This window comes from Dioszegia hungarica (genome assembly GCF_025882075.1).
Source record: "Dioszegia hungarica strain PDD-24b-2 chromosome Unknown MKK02contig_2, whole genome shotgun sequence".
NCBI classification, from domain to species: Eukaryota; Fungi; Basidiomycota; class Tremellomycetes; order Tremellales; family Bulleribasidiaceae; genus Dioszegia; species Dioszegia hungarica.
In genome coordinates, this window is record NW_026515766.1 from 2,044,740 (window position 1) to 2,067,328 (window position 22,589).

Here is a 22,589-nt window from a genome sequence, read left to right on the forward strand (position 1 = left end):
GATGTCGAGGGGGGTGAAGTGAAAGTCAAGTGGCAAAAAGTCGGAATGGACCGAACTGCCTTTCCTACCTTGGGGTATGTATAGTTGATGGAAGAAGAGGATACACCGCCTTTCGACCTGCTGCCCGCTGTCTGAGTGGCGGGTTGTGAGGCTAGCGATGATGATGATGGTGAGGAGATGGAGAAAGAACGTTTGATGGCAAGGAAGCGCTGCTCTGCGAATTCCCTCAACGAGCGTAATGCCAAGACACTTGTGAGTCACAGCCGGGAGAAAGGAGGCAAAGGCGGCTCAAACTGATCGAGGAGGAGAACACGTGGAAAGCGGTCATCCCCGACACACCCACCCCCAGCCAAAGCAGTGCTTCACTCTCGTCTCGCAGCTCTATCCTATGCATGCATCGACTGGGAACAGACAGCAAGCATCAGTATACCAGCAGCCAGAACCATCCATGCATGGCTTCGATCTGATCTCAGCAGCTGAAAGCGCGTCATCCTTGGCGAAGTGCGCGATTAACGAGGTGCCTTGCGCGGGATCTTTTTCGAGAAGGCTTGGCGCGGGTGGCGAATGCACATGTGGGGAAGGTGGGGTAGGGATCTGTAGAATGAGGAGTACTGTCCGTCGGTGGCAGGGATTGTGGCGGATCGGCCGCTTGTGGGGCAGACCAGTGAACGAGAGCTCTACTGCGGACTCGACGATATCAAGGCCAGCATAGCCCGCAGATCTCTCCATAAGCTACATGTCAATGCATTTTGTGAGAGCGCATACGTTGATTATGGCCGGACGCTCGACCTAGTTGACGACGTTCCCAGACACGTCCTGCGCTCCAGGCTCATCCGCCACCTTCTTTGCGATCTTCTCCTCAGGTCCGCCGGCACCCTCAAAGTCTTTCGCCTTGGTGGCACTGAGGTATCAGCTATCCTCCTCATTGGCAGCATCGGATAGCACCGCTCCTACGGGAGAGGTCACAGGTGAGAGGTTAAAGGGGTGGTCCAGACCTACCTTCCGGTCAGCTTGTTGGCCTCCTCACCTCCCTCCTCGACGGGGATGGTGGGGTTCTCGCCTCGCTTCGTACCGCCAACCTGGACTGTCGAACCGGGGAACTGGGAGGTGACGTTCTCGTTAACGCCCGAGTCTTCCGCTGGGGGTGTCAGCGCGTCTTCGAGCTCAGTGTAGTATACCCATGTACGGCAAGTGTACATGTGATGCTCAGAGCTCCTGGGCGGGGCATAACATATGATGAAGTCGACAAGGATGCAGGAGAGGGATGAAAAGTGGGACCCAACACTCACTGGACAAGCTCTGCCCCTTCCCCGATCCAGTCTGCGCGCTCGAGGCGTTGATCGCCTGCTCGGACTTCTGGATGATCTCTTGGTCGGACATGGTGGTTGTTATAGAGTCTGGATGAGTGGATGAAGGATGTGTGTAGGCGTGAGGTGGTGATGACAGAAGTTGTTGAACGAGCACGTACAAGGTCTCAGATGATTGACCCAACGGCCAGCATGATGCGTCGTCGATGCTTGACGTCATAGGTATCAAAATGATGACAGGCTGATACAAGTTGTCGACTGGCCGTTTCAATCACAATTCGCCCTGGACCACACATGACATCTCTCTCTCTCACACATGGCACCTTCATGCTGCATGCTTGATCCACTGATGGGCGCCTTGAACGGACGGAACAGAGTGCGATCTCGACACGCTGCTGCTCGCTGGACCGCTGGACATCGAGCGGACCTGCACCGGAGCCGAGCGGGCCGGTATGCCGTACAGCTGTACCTGCAGGCCTGCACTTTCGCTCGTCCATTGCTCGTTCACCACTCACAACTGTTCTGATGCGTACTGATAGCACGGACTGCACTGAGCCTCGCCTACAACAAGAGAAGAGGGTTATAGATCTCGTAAGCTCTCCGCGCTCCGCATGATCTCAGCTCAATGTTCAGCAGACCCTCTCATGATGCCCGCTCCGGCTCGTGTCATCCTCGTCGGCGTCGCCGGTTTCGGCGCTAGCCACCTCACCAATCTCCGCCGCTTGGCCAGTACAGGACACGCTCAAATCGTCGGTCTCGTCGATCCCTCCCTCCACGCCCAATCCCTCTCTGACCCTTCTTACACCCCTCCCGACGACGCCCCCCTCTTCCCCACTCTCAGCTCCGCCCTCTCCTCGTCCGGCCAAGTAGACATCGTCGTCCTCTGCGTGCCTATACACCTGCACGCGCCCCTCACTCGCGAGGCTCTACTTTCCGGCGCGGATGTCCTGCTGGAGAAGCCCCCATTCGCGCGGATGGCGGATTTCGAGGCCATCCTGCAGCTCCAAGCTGAAACGGGGCGGAAAGTGCAGGTCGGGTTTCAGAGCCTTGGCTCCCTAGTCCTCCCACACCTCTTACCAGGCGGAGAGATCCCTATAGGGCGTACACTGTCAGTGAGGGCAAAAGGGACATGGCTACGGCGGGAAGGGTACTGGAATCGCGCACCCTGGGTCGGCCGGCGCAGCCTCGGCGAGACGGACACGATGGATGGGGTAGCTACCAACGCGCTCGCTCACGCCGTTATCACCTCACTTCAAATCGCCGGTATGCACCTCGCGGAGGACGTCGCGCAGGTCGAGCTGGAGATGTATCGCGCCAACCCGGTCGACGTGGATGACACGACCAGCCTCCGGGTCACTCCCTCTCGGTCAGGAGATGGGGGTGGGGATGGTGCGAGGGTGACAGCGGCGCTGACGCTGTGCGCGGCGGAGCAGACGTGGCCGACGATCGATATAGTCGGGGAAGGGGGCACGGCGACGTTCGAGTACGTCACGGGGACGTTGAGGTGGAAGGGGGAGGAACGGACGTACGACCGGGTCGACCTGCTCCAGAACCTGATCGAGCACCGGTGGGACGAAACGGGGACGCCTTTACTCTGTCCCCTGAGGTCGACGGGAGCGTTCATGCGCGTCCTCGAAGCGGTCCGGACCGCTCCCGAACCGGTCCATATCCAGCGGAAATACGTGGACGTCCGAGGGGAAGGCAGCGACGCGCACCACGTCGTACAGGACGTGGAGAAATGGGTGGAAGCAGCAGCGGACGCCGAGGCGCTCTTCTCAGAGGTTGGCGCGCCTTGGGCATTCGCGGGCCGGGATAAAGTCCTCGCGAACGCGATACTGGGCGGACGGACCATCCTGGAGATTCAGGACGGGGGGAGCATTCTCCCTACCTCTTCCCCTCGACCATACATACATCCTATACGTACCCTCTCCGGCGTAGAGGTCTCGGCCACCCATCCGGCGGACCACGACTGGCATTGCGGCCTCGGATTCGCGGTGCCCGACGTGGACGGGTGTAGTTTCTGGGGAGGAGGGACGTATGTTCACGGAAAGGGCTACGTGGATCTGGAGAATCACGGGCGGATGACGACGGAGCGGGTCGAGTACCTCCCCTCCTCCTCCGGCTCGGCGCCGAATCCGAGCGGGATCGAGCAGACTATACTATGGACAAACCACCTCGGCCATTCCCCCCTGCGCGAGCTTCGATCCCTCCGGTGGTCCCTCCTTCCCCACTGCGGCAGCGGCGGCGGCGACGGCGGCATCTCAGGCTGGGTTTTATCGTACCGCACCACCCTCACCGCCCTCGCCGGCCCCGTCTCCCTCGGCAGTCCAGGAACCAACGGCCGACCGGGAGGTGGATACGGCGGTTTCTTCTGGCGATTACCGCGGTGCTCGGACGTCCAGCTTTTGGGGGCGGGCGGGAAAGAGGGGGAAGAGGAGGTACATGGTCAAAAGGCGGATTGGATCTCGTGGTCTGCGGTGTTTGAGGGGAGACCGGGAGCGGTGGGTGAGGCGACAATTGTGATTGTGCCGGAGGATGAAGAGACGGGGAGGGATCGGTGGGTTGTTAGGAGGGAGACGTATCCCGGCATAGGGTCGGCGGTGGCTTGGGAGGAGAGGACGGAGATTGCAGATGGAAGGGAATTGAGTAGGGGGTTCAGGGTGGCGGTGGTGGATGGCAGGATGGAGAGGGACGAGGTGGAGAAGGTCGTAGAGGTGCTGAGGGAGAGCACATCAAAGGGTCGCTCATCTAGTTGACATGGCCCGGAGGTCTGGCGGAACACATTATATATGCACAGTACTGACTCATCTAACGATACTGATAATCTTCACTCTCCCATAACGATGTCTTCAGCGCCACCCTCATTATCGCTGATCACTGCGCAGTCCCCTCTGCTTCCTACCTGCTGGCTGAGCGATGCCATGGTTTCAGCCTGCCGGTTCGCAGTCACCTCGTGCTTGTCTGAGGGAGAGTTTGTAGCCTCTTCCAGGGCCTTCCGATCGGCCATCATGAAGCTGCTTCTGGGTGGTCGAGTCCGCTGCGTACTGCGGTGCCGTCGCATGGTTCGTCCATGTCCCTCGAACATCGTGTCAGCCGGCCGGCTTCGGCTCGCCCTGACGATGCTCGAAGAGTCTTTGCTCACACGATACTGATTCGCATGCTGGGACCTCGCCGTATTCGAGATGTTCGAGCGCGGGCGCTGTGGGACAGGCCGTATGATGCTCCGCATCGCATCCTGACGCTGGTGGGCTGTATGACCGTGACGCTGGGATGGGTCATGCTCCTCGGTGAATGGGTATGCTTCTCGTGCTGACAATGAACGCTGACCGTCCCCGTGGACATGTTCCCCAGGCTCAGCGGGCGAGGCGCCGGTGACGACTGACGTGTCCTCAGCGACCCAGCACTGGAAGTCGCCTGGCTCAGCAGCGGGTAGGGATGGCCAGGGAAGCAGACTGTCGATGAAGTCCTGCCACTCCTTTGTATGCCGGTTCTGGTTGTTCTGCTCGCTGATCGAAAGAGTCGGTATCACCTGTGCGGATCGGTTGGACCTGCGACCCATCTCAATCTCCTCATTTCGCTCCCCCCTCGCCTGGGCCAAGTTCCTCCGCATCATCGCTTGGAGGGACGCCTCATCTTCCTCCGAATAGGCTACCCGCATCTTACGGGGCACTGCCATGCCATTCCTGTTGTAGCGCAGCCCGAAGGGCGGAGAGGGCTGGTGTTCAGTGCCTTACGATGGCCTGTTGCTGTCCGGATCTGTCTTGACCGCGGCCTGTGCGCTCGAAGTCTGGTCCTTCATAGGCTCGTCCCCGAGGTCCATCCGCTCCTCACTGGTATCTAGACCAGAGCCCTCCAAGCTGACAGTGTGATCTGGCGCTCCTGGCCAGAAGGCGAGTGTTGCAGTCGAAACGGTGCTAGCCGAGACTCCCGCACCACACTCCTCTGGGGCAACGGCGGTCTTGAGTACCGAGGCTGCATCGGTTTCGCCACCCGTGACACTGACCACAAGTGCTGCAAACTGTGCGCTCGGTTCGTCAAGGTGAGTAGCGTCATCTACAAGAGGCAAGTCAGGCATGTTGAATGGCTTGTAACTGTCAAATAGGAAGATTGAGTGAGAGCGGTGGGCCGTCGGGAATGAGGGGAGAAGTACGAAGCGGGAACGTTTGACCGAGCGATCCTATCGCTCGAGGATGACTCGAAGAGCTCTGGCCAGAGCTCGTGAAAGGAGCGCACAGCTTGTCATGGCCCCGACATGATGTCGTAGAGACCTCAAAGGGATGAAAGGTTGCCTCACCGCCTCCCCCTGAGAACACCTATACCTCATGGCGAACCATATCAAAGTTCCGCTCGAATATTCGACCGCACTAGTGGACTGTGGCCGAGATCAATGGGTACGGTGCGCTGACCGATGCAAATCGCCTGTATGCATATCGTAGCCTGGTGACACAGATCAAGCACGATACAACGCCCTGCTCAGCTTCTCAGTGCTCGGACCTCTCCGATGCTCCTGCTCCTTCCTCCCCACTTTTGCGCTGCCATCCGTCAATGAGGCCCCAGCAACTGATCTGTGTGTCGTAGGTCTTCGCACGCCACTCCATGAAAACAGTGATCTCTTCCGCGCTTTCTCGAGCCTTCCTTTCCTCTCCTGTACTGCTGTCGAATGACCACTAGTATGTATGGCGATCATGCCTCGAGTGTAAATACTTCGCATGTCAGTACTCGCTTGCCTCGATGCGAACTCTTGTTGCTGGACAGTCTCGAAGATCTCTGTCGGATTCTCAGTGGCGGAGTCGGGGGATGTGCAGAGGTGGTCCTGAGTGTGCTGAAACTCGGAGTGTGACAATTGTGTTGCTTGTCGGTCCTCGGTACTGGAGAGCGACGAAGCGCAGGGGCTCGCCATACGCATCTCGGAATCTTCCGTAGTGCAGTCTGGGCCGGGCTCAGTATCGCTCGATGGTCCATTCAAGGAGAGCGAACCGAAAGGAAGGGAGTTGATTATGTCGGTACAATGCGACATGGTGATGTGAGCGATATATCGCGGTGGCAGAGCTATCAGGAGTATCAGGACATAGATCCAGGTCAGGTATAGATCACGATGAGATGGATGACACTATGTCGCCTTCAGCTGATTTGGTCAGGTCGGAGTCAGAAGAGGCGGAGGTTCCGCAAAGGATCATACAACTTGAAGAGGCGTTCAAGGGGACCATCACTGTTCGTGTCACAGGTCAATGCAAGACTAAGGGGCATACGTGAAGGGAAGGAGAAGTGACTGTGCGGCGTGTGACACTCAGCAATTATTTGCTCACATCAAGAACAAAGAATGATCAATAGTCATGATACGGCTGACGAGCGGCCTTATCGCATCATGAGAGCTGGATGAGGAGCAGGGTAAGGCATTTGCGCAATCTGAGCTATATTAGTCTGATCAGCACTTCAAGCTGAAGTCAGTAGACAGAAGTACACAAGCATCGTTACAACTCCGGAACATACTGGTACAACTCGCGCATTTGCAACTCCAAGATCTCAGAGCACCGCTCGACCGGGCCCCCTTCCTTCCGCTGCCGCCTTCGTTCAGTGCTTCTTACTCTCCAGCCTGAGATTCACCAGCCCACCCAACAACCTCAAATTCGTCTCCCTATCCCAATGCTGCCTCTCCTTCTCTTTCGGCGGCGCAGCACTTCCTCCCGCCTGCTTGCCCATCATCTTATCCAAGAACCCTCCACCTGATGCCCCGCTGCCCGAAGCCTCCGCCATCTCCTTGACCACCTCCTCCATCTCCCTCTTCTCATCCTCAACCTCCACTATCTCCGGCCACAACCGCCTCTTGGTCGCCTGATGGGCCGCACCGGGTATATCCCACCCTTCGACCCTCCATACCTCATACCGCTCCTTGACCTCCTCCTCTTCCACCTCCAGCGCACTGATGAGGCTGGCGAGAAACTCCGAGATCACCTGCGGGTCTTTCTGGGGTACGAAGGTACGCTGCCCGAAGGGACCGGGAATCTCGTATCGCTGGCTGGGGAGGTGGAGGTGGATGATGATTTTACGGAAGTCCTGGAGCGGCTCGCATAGGAGGATATTGGAGGTGACGAGTCTGCCTGAACCGGCGGGGATGTACTGGATGACCAGCGTCTCGGTAGTGGACCCTACGAGACCCGCGAGCTCTTTGAAGAGGGGGATGGTGGGCCGGACGAAGGAGAGCGTTAGGTGACGAGGGCGGAGGACGGCGAGCTGTTGACGCGATGCTTCGTTGGTGGAGCTTTCGAGAGGGAGGCCGTAGACTAGGGATTTCAGGCGGTCCTTCTGGGTCCGGATGAGCTGGAAGCCGAATGCGAAGCTGGGGATCGGAGGGATGAAGGGGTGGAAGGGAGTGGGGTAATCGGGCAGGATGGAGATGGCCTCCAGGCTATCTAGAGCTGGACAAGAGAGAATGGCATCTACACGTCAGCGACGTAGAGACAAGGACAGCCGGGACAAGACCCACATAGATCGCTGGTAGAGTCGAAGCCCTCCCGGAGCGTTACAGTCTTGGCGAGCTTGAGTATATCCGCCGCGCCCTTCTTGGACTCGATCATAGCTAGTAGGTTCCTCCACCTAAATGGATCAGCACAGCCTCACCGATAGTGTTACATGAGCCACTCTAGACTTACGGTCGATGGCCCACGACCTCAAGATCCTTCCACAATCCTGCCCGAAGCTCATCTCGCCACTCGCGACATACTCCGCTCCACCGCCAACTACTGATCGGGTATCCATTAGCGGAGACTGTATCGCCATAGATGGACCGGTAGTTCTTCTGTCCTGCGTGAAGTGGGATCTGACGCTGCAGTTCGAGATAGCGTGAGCCAAGAGGGTCCACTGCTAGAGGAGCGGGTTGGATGTAGCTGTTGGATCAGTCTAAATCCCAAAGCGTACAAGACTAGTCAGATGTGTGAATAGAGGATCGTGAACTCACTCAACGCTCTCCTGCAGCGCATCGAGCAGTATCCGCACCCTCAGCTCCGGCGGCAAACTCCCTAGATCAAAGCTCTTCCGGGACGTGAAGACCTTTCCGCCGATCTGGAACGATACATTTGAGTGGTCGCCTTGTATAGCATTGGAGATGCCTATGCCTGTCCGGGATCAGCAGATGGTCCGGGGAGGATACCCGCAGATCCGCCTGGAGGGCAGATAGGATTTGGAGCGGAGCTCACCGATGTTCGCGCCTGCTTCGACGATGTGTGGGAGCAGTAAGGGGATGAGAAACGCCATGTTACAGTCCTGCTGAGGTGCGCCTCTGGGTCTGAGCTCAATGTGGTTGTCGATGGGATGAGATGGAGAGTGTACAGATGGAGCCCATAGCGACCATAGATAGAGAGGCAGGTCGGACGAGGTCGATGACGCGATGACGTAAACCATCGCCAAGCTCTGCCTGCTCGCGTCGAGGCGGATCGATGCTCCCCATGCCTTGCAACTCGACCTGTCTCCTGCGACCTGGCATAGCACCGCTTAGTCCAGCGCGCACAGTTGAGGAGAGAGTGAGGCCCTCATGCTGCTCAAGCGGTACCCCGCTGCTGGAGATCGAAGCAGCTATCATGTCTCTTTAGCCGAGCCTCGAGAAAAACTTTAGCGATCTGCCCTCGGCTTCGGTCAGCCAATGTCCATCATCATCAATGCATTCAATACATAGCGGACTTCCACCCCACCCGCAGCTCCCCAGGACCTAGGCCTCTCCTGGCAGCGTCATGAGCTGATCCTCCATCCCGGCGCCTCGGAAGGCTCGGACTTCGGAGTCCGGGGTGACGGACGGAAGGTCCGCGCCTCCGCGGACCTCGGTCGGCATCGGCCTCGGCTTCGGCATGCTATTTTGGACCATACCTCGCTGCAAATAGGGCTAGTCATACTCAGCCCTCACGAAGCCTCACAGCTAGATAAGGACAGCCAGACAGCCATGTAGCCTTCGCAGTAACCTCATCCTCTCGACCCTCACATCACTATGGAGAAGCAGCTTATCCTCATCATTGGCGCTGGCCTCGCCGGGCCCGCCCTGGCCCTTTCCCTCGCTCGTCACTCCATCAAGTCCACAATCTTTGAGATCCGGCCCTCCCTTAGCGAGCCTGGTGGATCCATCACTCTCGCCGCCAACGCCGTTCGAGCGCTCACCTTACTCGGCGGAGACGAGCTTATCGCCCGGATTCAGGCGGCAGGGTTCGTATATACCCGGATGACGGCGTTTCTGAGCACGGGGTATCGGTATGGTGATCTCGTTGTTGGGGAGGAGGGGGAAGGCGGGGTGCCGGCAGTGAGGATCATGCGGACAGCCTTGAACAAGCTCTTACTAGAGGAATGTGAGAAGAAGGGAGTAGACGTACGATGGGGGAAGAAGCTGGAGAGCATCAGAGAGGATGACGGAGGTGTCACTGCGGTCTTTGAGGATGGTTCCATCAAGCAGGGTGAGTCATGGAAAGACTTGAGCTCACCGCAGGCTCAGCGCTCATTGGCGCGGACGGTATCCACTCCTTCACTCGCCAACACGTCCTGCCTGAACCCCCAAAGCCCACTTACGCCGGCTCCTGCGTCATCAACGGCTTCCTCCCCCGCTCGTCCGTCACTACACCCACACCCGATTATCCCTTCCCTGCTATGATCTTCTCCCCCTCTGGTCTCCTCATGACCATCCCCATCGACCCGTCCGGCCAGCAGCTCGCATGGGGTATCACCAAGACCGTTCCCGACGACAAGGGTCGGGCCGGATGGGCAGCGTACGAGTCCTCCGGCGCGGCCTACGCGGACGCCAAAGCCGACTTTGACAATATCACAACCGAGCCCATCCGGTCCCTCCTCGACAACGCCGATGCCAAGACAGCGAAGCTATGGGCGGCTTACTCCATCCCGGATCTGCCGAGGTGGCATCGCGGTCGGGTCTGCCTCATCGGGGACGCGGCGCATGCTCTCCCTCCAAACGGCCAGGGATCCGCCATGGCGTTCGAGGACGCGGCGCTCCTCGTCAGGCTCTTGACCGACTCGAAGGCGATGGAGAGGGGATATGAGGCGGTCTTTGGGCATTGGGAGACGGTGCGCAGAAAGCGGGTGGAGGATGTCAAGAAGCATAGTAAGGTCGGAGGGATGATGAAGAGTAGTCATCATCCCGAGTCGTGGGCGTGGTGGGCGAAGACCTGGCTGTTCTGGCTGTTTATCACGGTGAAGAACAGGGGGGTCGTACAGGCTGGAGCAGGGTTCTCGGGGTATGATGTGATGACGGAGAACATTGAGGTGGAGTAGCTGTAGTCACGTGATGGGATCAAGGAAGTCTGGAGAGGGAGTGGAAGGGTCAATGGGATCGCTTCAGGTGTGTTAGGTTCTAAACTCAAAGCGGGTCTGTATTAGTACCTATGCTTCGGCAGATTAGAAACGAGCATGTAAAGCCTACGATGTATGACTCCCGCCCAGTCCCGCAAAGACATCCACCGCATCCCTCGCCGCATTCCTCATCGCTCTGATCGACGCTTCATCATAGTCCCCTTCCCTCCCAATGAAATTGAGCGCCCCAAGCGTCACTCCGTCCTTCACCGCCGGAACGCAAATCAACATCCCTGCGCCCAAGCTCCGGATCGCCGTCGCGTCGTTGTATGTCGACTGTATCTCGTCGACTGTCATACAGGCGTGGACTTCTTGTCGGACGAGAACGGTCTGTGGCCAGGGGGCGTCCATGGGCATGTACTTGGCTCCGCCTGTTGGCCAGTTGACCTGTATGTCAGCGCATGGCGCAGCCACAAGGTCGCGAGGGAGAGAAAGATGTCATTTACCTGATCGGTAGAGTAAACACGCTGGAGGGAACAATCGGAAGGATTCCAGGTGAAGATCGTCAGGCAGACATAGCCTATTGACTGCCAATCAGCGATTGGAAGAGAAGGCGAAGGCGGGCAGCTGGACTCACTTGCTTTGTCCGCTCAGCTATCGACTCGAATGCTGGGTGGTTCGCCGTGGGCTTATCAGGCCGTACGATGCGGGTGTTGGCAACTACCATCTCAAGAGTAAGTGCGGGCGGCGGGGAGGAAAATGAAGTATAGGTTTTGGCGGCTCGCCATGAAGTTGGCAACTCCAGTCAGATAAGACTTATCAGTGCGCGGAGTGGCGGAGTGGCCCGCGTCCTTCGCATGCTCATCGTGGCCGCGGCCACCAGCTTACGTCCGCGCTAGCTCCGTCTGTTCACATCCCGAGTGATACCGGAGAATAGTCGGAGACAGCTGGCGTTGCTGCGTCTGCGCGCTGAGGGAGACACCAGCTCCACATTCCTCAACCATATTTGATCCCGACGGCTTCAAGTTCCCGGCCACTTGGGACTTGAGCGCTTGAGCGCCTGAAATCTCGCTGCTCCTGCTCTGTCGTCTCGTCGTATCGTCATATTGCCCTCTATAGCCTCTATGCGCTGCGCGAGCTCGGGACAGACCCTATCGGCACTGCCGCCTGCTATGACTCTGAGCGCACCGGCTGGGAGAAAGCCGAAGAGCAGCGCCCAAGACATACCTCCGATAGGGTTCCCCGCGGCCAAAGCACGGGATTCGCGGAGATAAGCTCCGAGTGGTGCATGGTGCATGATGGTATATCTGACAGCTGCTCATCTCGCTCACAAGATGCCCACCTGATTATCTGATCTTGTCTTCATACCTCCGACCCCTCAGTGACACCATGTCCGCGCAGGAGAAAGCTGAATCACTACACAAAGCGGACGGCGGTCTTGATGGCCACCCGGTGGCCGTCCCGCCTACAGAGTACGAGATTGACGAGACGTCTGATGTTGCTGGGAAGTTCTTGGCTAGGTACGTTTCAGATCCACCTTGTCGGAGCTTAGGCTATGCTGATGGCCAGGATTGCACAGCGTGAAGATGCGGCGGAACTTCTCGCGCCTCATTCGGAACGAGAGGAGAAGGTGTTGCTCCGCAAGGTGGACTGGATCATGATGACGCTGCTTCAGTTCGCTCTGAGTAAGTCTCGTATCTCCGGAACGGTGGATCATGCTGATGCATCAGTGATGGGATCAGTGGACAAGGTGTCCATCGGCTCGGCCGCCGTGCTTGGGCTTCGAACGGACCTCAACCTTCAGGGCCAGGAATACTCTCTTACCAGTGCTGCCATTTACTTTGGAGGTGAGTCTCACTTCGTCAGCTGATAGGCCAAGGCTGACAGGCAGCGATATGCTCGATCATCCCGTCCCTGGCGTTGATGCAGCGCGTCCCGGCCAACTTGTACATATCGACCATGGTCATGTGCTGGGGTATCATCACCTGCATGATGCCCTTATGCACCAACTACAGCACCTTTTTCGGCGTCCGGTTCCTCCTCGGCATATTCGAATCCGTCATCTTTGCCGGCTTTGGCCTCATTGTGAGCTTCCCCCTCCTGCGTCCTCTGATGCATTACGAAAGCTTATCTACCAGGTATCGATGTGGTGGACCCGTAAAGAACAGCCTTTCCGAACAGCCATCATTTTCTCCACCCTCTCTTCGTACGTTTGCACTCCCAACTCAGCTGACGCGCAGCGTAATGAACGGTCTCCTCGCCACCGCCGCTCAGTCCTACAAAGGCACTGCCCTCAAGCAATGGCAACTCCTCTTCATGATTGTCGGCCTCATCACCTTCGTCTGGTCCATCATGCTCTTCTGCTTCCTCCCTGCCAGCCCTACTTCGGCATGGTGGCTCACTCTCCGGCAGCGCGTCATCGCCACCCGGAGACAGGCGGGCAATCATACCGGTATGGAGAGCAAGCAGTGGAAATGGGCGCAGTTTTTCGAGGCGCTGTATGACCCCAAGACGTGGCTCATCTTCTGCATCAATCTGGTACTCAACATCCCTAACGGTGGATTGGTCACGTGGGTCCCGCTGTGCCCTTCAGAGACAAGGCAGAGCTGACAACGTAGCTTCAACTCCATCATCGTCGCCTCCCTCGGCTTCACTATCCAGCAAACCACCCTGCTCGGTATACCCACTGGCGTGATCTCTTGGATCTCGTCCCTCTTCTTTGGCTGGCTCGCAGTCAAGACGGGTCAGCGCTGCTATGCCGCCATGGCCGCCTGCGTCATTCCATTGGTCGGTACGATCCTCCTCTACACTGTTCCGCGCTCCAATATCGGCGGATCGCTCGTCTCCCTCTACCTTGTCTATTTCTACTGGTAAGCTTCTTCTCCACACCGCCTCCCTCTGGCCTGAGCTGACTCCACAGGGGTCCATACATCGTCATGATGGGTTCCGTCTACGCCAACACCGGCGGATATACCAAGAAGATGATTGTCTACGCCTTGTCCTACATCGGGTATAGCGTCGGCAATATCGTCGGACCTCTTACATTCACCACTGACCAAGCTCCAAAGTATACCGGAGGTAAGTCCGTTCCACTACATCTCTCGCTCTACCCGCTGACACCTTAGGCGTCATCGCCATGCTGGTCTGCTACTGCGCCGCGATCTTCCTGATTCTGGCATATCGCTTCGTACGTCTTTGCTGTCGACCGAAGATTCAGCGCTGATGTTCCAGCTCATCCAGTACTCGAACCGGCAGCGAGAGCGCACACGCCAGGGGCTCGGGGATCTCGATTCCAACGATCTTCTCGCGGAGTGGCAGGACCAGACGGACTTTAAGAATCCGCGATTCGTGTATGAGCTATAGATCGTTCTCTCTTCTTTTCTTTCATTTACTGGATTGCCGGGCTATGTAGGCTGTGTACAAGTAGGGTCGGGACTTGCCATGTAGGACTGTCGACTGCATCTTGTCGAGCTGTTCCACAGCCACTAGAGCCATACCTCCCTTTGCCTTCCATCTTATGGACGGGAGCAAAATGTCTTGGCTCCAGAGCACCTGCTCGTCCCCCACACTTACTTTGTCCATCTATCATCTCTGTCTATACCCGACTAGCTCTTCAAACCATCTCAGCCGCCTCTCAGCCAGTCCCATATCCACCAGGCCGCCAGAAAAGGGGATCCCACCCGGGCTCGGAACCCTCAAGAAGAATGTTTAAACGACTCCCGACTTTCAAGTCCCTTCCGCAGGCTATCGGCCTACCGTTCTTGTCGACACAAGAGGACGCGCAGTTGAAGTTCAAGAGTGGGGATAATGGCATCAAGAGGCTGTACGGCGACGAGGTGAGCGTTATTCTCAGCAGGGTGATGAGTCTGGAGCTGGAGCAGCTCGGGCAGACCAAAGCCGCGGCCGTGTATTGCCGAAATCAGCACATGAGCTGATGTGTAGGTGATATCCCCCTCGGATGTGGGCTACTGGGCGCAGTATTATTCTTTGTTTAGCTCGGTACAGGATGTTTACTCACTCATTACCGCTCAAGACGGTATGTCCCCTTCCCTTGTCCTCCCCTCACCCTATCTCTGGACCAGACCAAGCTGATCCCCAAGTCCGTCAAACCTTGACCGCCCAGCCCGCCAACCTCTCGACACTGATCATCCACTTATCCAAACATCTCTTCGCGCTCCTCCCCTCCGAATTCTTCCCTACCCCCTCCTCGGCCTCATCCGCACCCACTGGCCAAAACGGGCAAGACACAACGCGCGAGGCACTAAACTGCCTACGCGTACTAGGGCGAATCCTCGTGGTGGTCTACGAAGCGGAAGCTACGTCTAGGGAAGGCGGCGTCTCGGCGGGTGAGGGGTTCGCGAGGGAGTGTCTGTGGGCGAGACAGCCTGTGGTCGGCGATGATGAGGTCCGGATGAGCGTTGGGGCTGGAGCTGGAGGAGCAGGAGGGATCGAGGACGAGGGGCAGTTCACGATTGAGGATTCGGATGAGGAGGATGGTGCAGAGGAGGAAGATCCGGACGATGCGGGTGATATAGGACGGTCAGAGACGCCCAAGAAGGAAAAGGAGAGGAGGGAGAAGGGGAGGGTACCGGCGCAGGCGCAGTCTACGGCAAATGGGAACGGAGGGGCGGACCCATTATCTGCACCTTCGCCCGCGCCACAACGGACGGCGGAAGATCTGCAGCCAAGCCTCATCGACCGGCTGTTCAGCTGTACGATCGACCTCCTTTTCTGCGCGGGATTTACGGTGCCCGAGTCGGTGAGGGGTCAGCAGGACGCGGGGGAAAAGGTCAACGTGAGTCCTGGCCCTCGCTCGGGGAACGGAGGCCAAGGCTGATGGGCAGTATGTGATCTGGGAGAAGGGCGTTGGAAGTACGGTCAGCGTCGGCTCAACGACCGAGCTCGATCGGAACAAGGTCGAGGTGCTCCGTAAGTCCCGTACTACCCCGGCCGATCCTAACTGACGATCAGGCTTCCTAATGATTCTCCTGTCTACGACAGTCTACACTCCACCTCAATCCCTCCCTACTACGCCTAATCAGCCCCTCTCGCACCTCACTCATTCGCTCGAACGCCGCCTCGTCCTCTCGCTCTTATGCTCATTGCTGAATACGTCGCTGGCGGTGCCCAAGGCGAATACGGTGGGGTCGATTCCGTACAACCACCTGATCTCGAAGGGAGGGGAGGAGAAACGGACGTTGGTCAGAGCGTGTTTGATGATGCTGCTGGTCGCGCTGGACCATACGGAGGCGAGGAGGGAGGAAGGGATGGGTGAGGGGAAGGAGGAGAATGCGTTCAGGTTCTTTGTTAGCAAGCTGGTGAGTGCCCATATCAGCTTCAACGTGAGGATGAGCTGATGTAGTAGCATCGAAAAGAGGACTTTGCGTTCATCCTGGACGGGATCTTTGCGGTTCTGCAAGAACAAACGGCAGTATCCAGCGTACTTTTACCAGGGAGCAAGCAGCCCGTCCCATACATCCTCGAAATCTGTACGTACCCCTTCCTCCCTCTCCCCCGTCACTCATCTGACCCCCAGTCATGCTCCTCTGGCGCTTTGTCGACCTCAACAAGCGATTCCGGCAATACCTCTACGAAACCAACCGCACATCCGACCTCGTCGCCTACATCCTCCTCATCTCCCTAGACCTCAAAGACGATCCGGCGCAACACGGACTCCTCCGTCTGCTCGCGTACCTCCTCCAGACCCTCTCTGCCGACGCCGCATTCGCCCAGTCTCTCGCTCAGCCTGTCCGCCTACCGATACCTGCAAAATGGGCCGTTTCAGGCACACCGGGCACCACTGCGGACTTTTTGATTGTGTCGATCTACAGTATCGCCACGACGCCGGGACTGAACCCGCTCTTCCCGGCGTTGACGATCACTATTGCGAATGTCGCGCCGTACTGGAAGGACGTGGGCGTCGGGGCGAGCATGCGATTATTGCAGTTGTTCAAGGCGTTCTCGGCGCCGAACTTCTTGTTGGCAGATGAGGGGCATCCGAGACTTGTGTATTATCTGTGAGCTACCCGGAACTTTTCGAGTGAAAGCGGTAGCTGATAGACAGACTCGAAACGTTCAACTCGGTCCTATATCATCAGCTCAACGACAATCCGAATCTCGTCTACGCCATCCTCCGGTCGCATCAGGATTTCCAGACCCTCGCGACCTTCTCGCTCGTCTCTGGTCTTCGGGAGATACAGCGCCGTAAAGCCCTTCGGTCAGCAGCCGTCGAACTCGCCAGACAGCCAGACTCTTACGTGCCTGTTCCGCCTATAAAACGGACGAATTCGGAACTGGACATGTTAGCTGAGAAGGCGGCGCTCCTAGGGCGGGAGACGGAGGATGAGGAGGGGTCGACGCAGATCGTACCTATGACGCCGGGGGAGTTGGAGGATCCGATCAACGCAGGGACGAGGGGGATTTGGTCTCCCCCGCCGTCAGGCGGTTTGGAGATGGGCGGGACTGGAGGAGGGATGAGCGAGAAGGCGAGGGGAAAGATGAGGGCGACGGAATCGACGACGTCGCTTTCGCTCAATCAGGAGACGGGGGCGGGGATGAATGGTACGAACGGGGCGGTCGAGGCTCAGGAGGGGGATGAGGAGATTATGAAGGTGGCGGCGGCGGGGGTCGGGCCGAACAAGTATGTGCCGACGCAAGAATGGGTGTCTAGTTGGCAGAAGGGGTGAGTTGATTCTTCTCTGGCCGCATGGGATCATCTGGCTGGTTGGGAAACGGGCTGATAGGCTAGATTACCGCTTGACCCGGTGCTCGTGGCGATATCGGAACTTTTGCCCAAGATACAAGACACTCAGTCCGCGGGCGGAGCACCCAGTTCCAAGGTGTTCAGACTGTTGAAGGAGGTGGAGATTGCGGAGGTTTTGCCGCCTGCGCCGCCTATCGCTCCGAGACGATTTCAGGTGAGTTTTACGATCCCCTTTCTTCTTTGTGTAGACTTGCACTGGAGTTCGGATCTAAGCTGACATCGTAGTGGTCTCAAGCTTCGGCAATCTGGCTCACCTCACTTCTCTGGGGCGACATCTACGTTGCAGGCTTGACACCCGCCGGCGTGGGAGTATGGCGGGATACCCAAGTACGGCTCTTTGGGATCAAGCAGGCGCCTGAGCGGGGGAGGTCGGCGCAAGTCGGTAGGGTGTTGAAGATGATTGGGGTAGTATAGTCATAGGAGTTGGCGGGCAGCGGGGAGGTGGGGCAGCGGGGCCCAAGGACTAGATACTCTAGCGGAAAATCTGAATGGGATCTGCGCGGATCGGCGGGGATCTGGGGTGACGTTATTGCGTATGGATGCTAATCTTGCCAAAACCGCACTAGTGGATTATCGATAAGATACGATCTCTGGAGAAGCTGGCTGACTGGCATGCGTGGCTGCGGCAACTAGAGGCATACCTTCTGTACGGAGTCGCTGAGAGCTTGCGGAAGCCAAGCAAGAGAGCCAGTGAGAGATCCCTATGATGCAGGGGCGTCAAGGCGTTCTCTTGTCCGGGCACGCGGGCGAGATACCTCCGACTAGAATTACTAGATTCGGACATTCTCATTACGTTTCATTACGGATACATGATGCAGCTGTGGGAGCTGTGCCTGGATTTTGTATTGCTGCCTGCCGTTCGCTGCCGCACTCAGCACCCAAGAAAAAGCAAAGGCTCGTGCGTTCGTCGCTAGTCAGCATCAGTAGCAGGGCATTCCATCTCCACAACCTCAGCTATACGCGCTCGTATACTCCTATACTCCCACACGCGAAGCCTCCTCCCATTCGAGGGGTGGAAACGCGTCAATCAATCAACCTCCCCCGGAGCCCGTGGTTTCCGGACCTGAATCTGTTTCGAAACCCCTATTTCTGTCCTGCTTCGCCCATCCCCTCACTCTCCCTCGCCCTTCGTCTTTGTTCGCTCTTAGCGCGCCCGTGTCTCAAGCTCTCATCCTACCCTCTCGGCCGGTCGATATAGCAGCATCGGAATCGGGATCGACCTCTCAACCTTGACAAGGGAAGTCTGCTTACCTCCCTTCGACGCGCGGTCATCATCCATCCTTGGCTGAGCTCGGTCGGTCCCCCATCCATCCCTTCTCCCCTCTCTCTCATCCAAAATGAACAGCCACGAGCACCCCCCTCGGGCGGGAGGATCGCAGCGGACGCGTTTCGCTCCTTCACGATACACCACCATCTGGGACAAGGTGAAGCAATCCCTCAAACCCCCTTCCCATCCCTCTACTACCTCGGAATCGGCGGTCGACTCGTCCTTCAACATGACGGACCAGGTATACCTGGAAAGCGAGCACGGGCGGGTCAGCGGACCGACTCTGGACCTCCTCAACCCAAATGCGGGTACCACCAGCCGGCACAAGAAGCAGATCCGTCGTCGGCCGAAATCATCAGTGGCGAACTCGACGAGTCGGTACGGGGATGACGAGGATCTCAATGCGAATCCGCACGATCCGTTCGGGCACGTCGTGGTGGAGAATGACTTTGACCACTTTGTGCCGGGTGCGGCAAAGAGCGAGTCGGGGAGTACAAATCCGGGGACGGGCGGACAAAGATCGGGGACGGGATTGTTTTCGAGGACGTCCAAGGGGGATGGGGACGACGAAGAGGATGAAGACGAGGTGAAGGATACGCGCAGTGAGATGGGGAGTATAAGGAGGGACAGGAGGCAGATCTGGGTGCAAAGGACGAGGGTGTATGAGTTTGTGGTGGACAGGTGTTGGCCGAATCTCAAGCACTTTTTGGATTCGGCATTCCCAGAGCCAAGTAAGGAGCGGTCATTCCAGAAGGAGGTGAGCCCAATCCAAGCACTATGGTCTACGAGATGAGCTGACCCGCAGACATGGTTCATGAACAAACCCGCCGCGCTCGCTTCTTCGACCTACTTTCTCATCGCTTGGGTCCTTACCGTCTCGCTACTACCCACGCCCCTGGGCAACTTCAACTGGGGAGTCTATGTCGCTGCTGCCGGTGTAAGTCTACCAGCCATCTGAAGGTCCTCACCCCGCTGATGCCCAGTTCCTCACCATTCCTATCTTCTTCATGGTCGCGCTCGACTACCCACGCCGCCTCCCATCAGTCTATCAACCTTTCCTCGCGGGTGCAACCTGGATCCTCGCCGATATTCTCGTCATCGAGATGCACGTCTGCGGCTTCTTCAGCAATGACAACCAATGCGGCAGCCGGAACTTTCTCAACACATTCGCGTTCGCGTACGGCCAGCCTACCCTCGCTGTCTTTGCGCTGAAACAGGGCCGGTCATTCGCTGTGATGGGGGCGGTCCAGTGGATGGTCCTGGTCGGCGCACTGTTGATGACGGAGGAGAACTACCCGGTCCTCTTTTACCGGAATATCGTCATGTGTAAGCTTACCCTCCTTTTGCTTGAGAGTCAGCTGACGGGCAGTCTGCTTCTTCCACGCCTTCATCATCGGCACTTCATTCCTCAAGGAACGGTCCGACCGCCAGATGTTTGCACTGCGCCAACAGCTCAAGATCCAATATCGGGCCACCCAGTCCGCCCAGGTTCTGGAGCGCCGGTCGGCCGATTCGAAGAAACGATTCGTTTCGTACATTTTCCACGAAGTGCGAGTACCGCTCAACACGGCGTTGCTGGCGGTGCAGAACTTGGAAGGTGAGAATGTCTTTGGAGGGCTGGAGGAGGATCAGTCAGAGATGGTACATGGGTTGATGGGGAGTCTGACCATGATGGAGAAGGTAGGTCCCTCGGATACATGGGATGTGCGGTGCTGATGAGCAAGGTTTTGAATGATGTTCTATCGTTCAACCGGATGGAAAGTGGGAAATTCACCCAAGCGCGCAAACCTTTCGACTTTCACAAGAGCATCCAGCTCGTTGCGCTCAGTCATCGGATGCAGGCGCACTCGGCGGGTATCGAGCTTATCGTGGAGCTGGATAAGGATATTGATCGGATAGGGGGGACGTTTGTGGGGGATGAAATGAGGTTGAGGCAGGTTACGAGGTGAGTTTTACCCACCCGGAACAAGGGAATGAGCTGATGACTCAGTAATCTCGTGTCCAACTCTATCAAATTCACCGAAAAGGGTTCCGTCCGAATCGTCACTAAGCTCTTGTATCCTCGATTCGAGCCTACTCCTTCGGTCGAACGTGATGACCCGCTCAATATCGCCGCCGACAATGCCCAATCAATCAAACATGTGGATGGCAATACCGAGAAGATTGAGCATGTGGTGGATCTGGAGAAGGGGTCGGTGGCGGTCGAAGCGCAGCGGCAGAATCGTGATTCGATGGGTGAAAAGGCGCAAGCGCCGGCGCCGGAGGAGCGGAGGAGGGAGAAGGCGGTTGTGAGGGTCGAGATCCACGATACCGGCGTCGGACTCAAGAAGCAGGATGTCATCGAGTGGGTCATGTTTTCATCAAGGGGAAGGAGAAAGCTGATGGTGTAGTAATCGACTCTTCTCGCCATACGTCCAAACGGAGATTGGACGGCGACAAGGCGGGAAGGGGTCGGGACTGGGCCTGGCGCTTGTCCGCCAGATCGTCAAGCTGTCGGATGGTCGACTGGGCGTCGAAAGTCAATTCGGCAAGGGCTCGATGTTCTGGTTTGAACTACCCTACTCTATCCCTTCGAAACGGAGAGAAGCGCTTCCAGTGGGCATCAGCCTCCTCGGCTCGCCCAAACCAGAACGGACCACTCCGAGCGTGCGCCAAAATCCAACATTACCGCCTTCCGGTCTGAGCAGCTCCTACATCCCCTCCACCCCCGGTCTGACTACGGCCAGCCAACCTACCTCGATCCTCCAAAACCCCTCGACCCATTCGAATTCTTCGCCTCAACCCCCACCTGTCCGAGCGGTCGATTTCCAGCCTCCACCGGAACGTCCCGCACTCACCATCACAGAATCGGAGCTCCCCCTTCTTCCTGACTCGCACGGCGGGGCGCGTCCGGTACCTACCGAAGAAATCATAGCGTCGACTTTCCCATCGACGTATACGGAAGGATATACGCCCGGCCGGACACCCATCTCGCCTGAGATCAGGGGTGATGCGGACCCGTTCGAGTCGGCTCGTCCGGTCTTGCAGCGCGGATCGAGCGATTCGGGGCGGACAAAGACGGATAGTCCGCCCATGGCCAGGCCGGGATTGCCGGAGACGGCAGAGGTGGCCGTGGCGGGTCCGTCGGCGCCTACCTCGGCAGCTCCAGCTCCGGCGGCGGCGGCGGCCGCGGCCGGGGCGAGGATGGGCGTGGATGTGCCAAATACGCCAGGGACAGGAGAGGGGCCGCTCTGCCTCTTGGTGGTCGATGATGACAAGTAAGCTATACCTTACCTGGCGATGTGAAAAGGGGGACAAGCTGACAAGATAGGTTGACCCGGATGCTCATGTCTCGAATGCTGAGACGGCTGGGGCATCAAGTGACGACGGCGGAGAATGGAAAGGTTGCGCTGGAGATGTTGACGGACTGCTTTGAGGGTAAAGCGGGGGTCCCGAAGTTTGATATGGTGTTTTTGGACAAGTGAGTCTGGTTTCCGCTCATCCTGACATGTCATCACGCTCGTCAAATACGTCGTCCCCTGCCTCAGATTTCCCGTTCTCCAACCTCGATCCTTTCCCATACCATACCTTCCCTCTCTACCGTCGAGATCCCGCGCTAAACCCACAGCCAAATGCCAATCATGTCGGGCGTCGAAGTAGCAGGCCACGTCCGCGACCTCGGCCAACACATCTTTATCGTCGGCTGTACCGGTAACGCATTGCGGGAAGACCAAGAAGAGTATATCGCGGCGGGTGCGGACGATATTCTGACGAAACCGATCCATCAGAAGAACGTGGTGGGGATGATTGCGGAGGCGAGGAAGCGGATAGCAGGGGAGACCAAGTGGGTTGCTGGGGCGGCATTGGGGGATCGGAGGGGGAGTGCGTCCCTGGACTAACAGGGGACAGGTATGTATACTAGACTGACCGGGAGTCGTTTGTGTATCTTTCTTTTTTGGGTTTCGGGTGTTCTATCGTAGACTTGTATCATGGT

General features: G+C 57.7%; 9 protein-coding genes across 9 annotated transcripts; 5 read left to right on the plus strand and 4 right to left on the minus strand.

Moving 5' to 3' along the window:
• Positions 1-789: 789 nt before the first annotated feature.
• MKK02DRAFT_29840 (uncharacterized protein) lies at positions 790-1,380 on the minus strand (the record flags this gene model as incomplete). The annotated part of the gene is made up of 3 exons (XM_053087919.1): positions 790-901; positions 1,000-1,138; positions 1,290-1,380. 3 exons carry the CDS (start codon positions 1,378-1,380, stop codon positions 790-792), a joined length of 342 nt encoding a protein of 113 aa, XP_052949650.1.
• Positions 1,381-1,954: 574 nt separating this feature from the next.
• MKK02DRAFT_40203 (putative oxidoreductase) lies at positions 1,955-4,063 on the plus strand (the record flags this gene model as incomplete). The annotated part of the gene is made up of 1 exon (XM_053091005.1): positions 1,955-4,063. The coding sequence occupies one exon, from the start codon at positions 1,955-1,957 to the stop codon at positions 4,061-4,063; it is 2,109 nt and encodes a 702-aa protein (XP_052949651.1).
• Positions 4,064-4,134: 71 nt separating this feature from the next.
• On the minus strand, positions 4,135-5,382 carry MKK02DRAFT_40204 (uncharacterized protein; the record flags this gene model as incomplete). The annotated part of the gene is made up of 2 exons (XM_053091006.1): positions 4,135-4,990; positions 5,042-5,382. The coding sequence occupies 2 exons, from the start codon at positions 5,380-5,382 to the stop codon at positions 4,135-4,137; spliced, it is 1,197 nt and encodes a 398-aa protein (XP_052949652.1).
• Positions 5,383-6,878: 1,496 nt separating this feature from the next.
• MKK02DRAFT_40205 (uncharacterized protein) lies at positions 6,879-8,558 on the minus strand (the record flags this gene model as incomplete). Its single annotated transcript, XM_053091007.1, has 5 exons — positions 6,879-7,744; positions 7,792-7,901; positions 7,958-8,191; positions 8,263-8,419; positions 8,501-8,558. The coding sequence occupies 5 exons, from the start codon at positions 8,556-8,558 to the stop codon at positions 6,879-6,881; spliced, it is 1,425 nt and encodes a 474-aa protein (XP_052949653.1).
• Positions 8,559-9,282: 724 nt separating this feature from the next.
• On the plus strand, positions 9,283-10,568 carry MKK02DRAFT_29843 (putative kynurenine 3-monooxygenase; the record flags this gene model as incomplete). Its single annotated transcript, XM_053087920.1, has 2 exons — positions 9,283-9,739; positions 9,772-10,568. 2 exons carry the CDS (start codon positions 9,283-9,285, stop codon positions 10,566-10,568), a joined length of 1,254 nt encoding a protein of 417 aa, XP_052949654.1.
• A 144-nt stretch (positions 10,569-10,712) lies between these two features.
• On the minus strand, positions 10,713-11,313 carry MKK02DRAFT_40207 (uncharacterized protein; the record flags this gene model as incomplete). Its single annotated transcript, XM_053091008.1, has 3 exons — positions 10,713-11,033; positions 11,093-11,173; positions 11,224-11,313. 3 exons carry the CDS (start codon positions 11,311-11,313, stop codon positions 10,713-10,715), a joined length of 492 nt encoding a protein of 163 aa, XP_052949655.1.
• Positions 11,314-11,975: 662 nt separating this feature from the next.
• On the plus strand, positions 11,976-13,949 carry MKK02DRAFT_40208 (MFS transporter; the record flags this gene model as incomplete). Its single annotated transcript, XM_053091009.1, has 10 exons — positions 11,976-12,106; positions 12,156-12,271; positions 12,317-12,433; positions 12,478-12,671; positions 12,725-12,792; positions 12,827-13,156; positions 13,205-13,456; positions 13,507-13,664; positions 13,712-13,773; positions 13,818-13,949. 10 exons carry the CDS (start codon positions 11,976-11,978, stop codon positions 13,947-13,949), a joined length of 1,560 nt encoding a protein of 519 aa, XP_052949656.1.
• Positions 13,950-14,290: 341 nt separating this feature from the next.
• MKK02DRAFT_19287 (high-temperature-induced dauer-formation protein-domain-containing protein) lies at positions 14,291-17,763 on the plus strand (the record flags this gene model as incomplete). The annotated part of the gene is made up of 11 exons (XM_053086070.1): positions 14,291-14,422; positions 14,529-14,622; positions 14,687-15,082; positions 15,263-15,381; positions 15,431-15,515; positions 15,558-15,904; positions 15,952-16,075; positions 16,123-16,603; positions 16,651-17,268; positions 17,335-17,503; positions 17,575-17,763. The coding sequence occupies 11 exons, from the start codon at positions 14,291-14,293 to the stop codon at positions 17,761-17,763; spliced, it is 2,754 nt and encodes a 917-aa protein (XP_052949657.1).
• Positions 17,764-18,686: 923 nt separating this feature from the next.
• Positions 18,687-22,494, plus strand: MKK02DRAFT_40210 (putative Two-component sensor molecule; the record flags this gene model as incomplete). The annotated part of the gene is made up of 9 exons (XM_053091010.1): positions 18,687-19,373; positions 19,422-19,553; positions 19,600-19,942; positions 19,986-20,296; positions 20,341-20,561; positions 20,607-20,960; positions 21,007-21,873; positions 21,927-22,076; positions 22,224-22,494. The coding sequence occupies 9 exons, from the start codon at positions 18,687-18,689 to the stop codon at positions 22,492-22,494; spliced, it is 3,336 nt and encodes a 1,111-aa protein (XP_052949658.1).
• Positions 22,495-22,589: the final 95 nt, after the last annotated feature.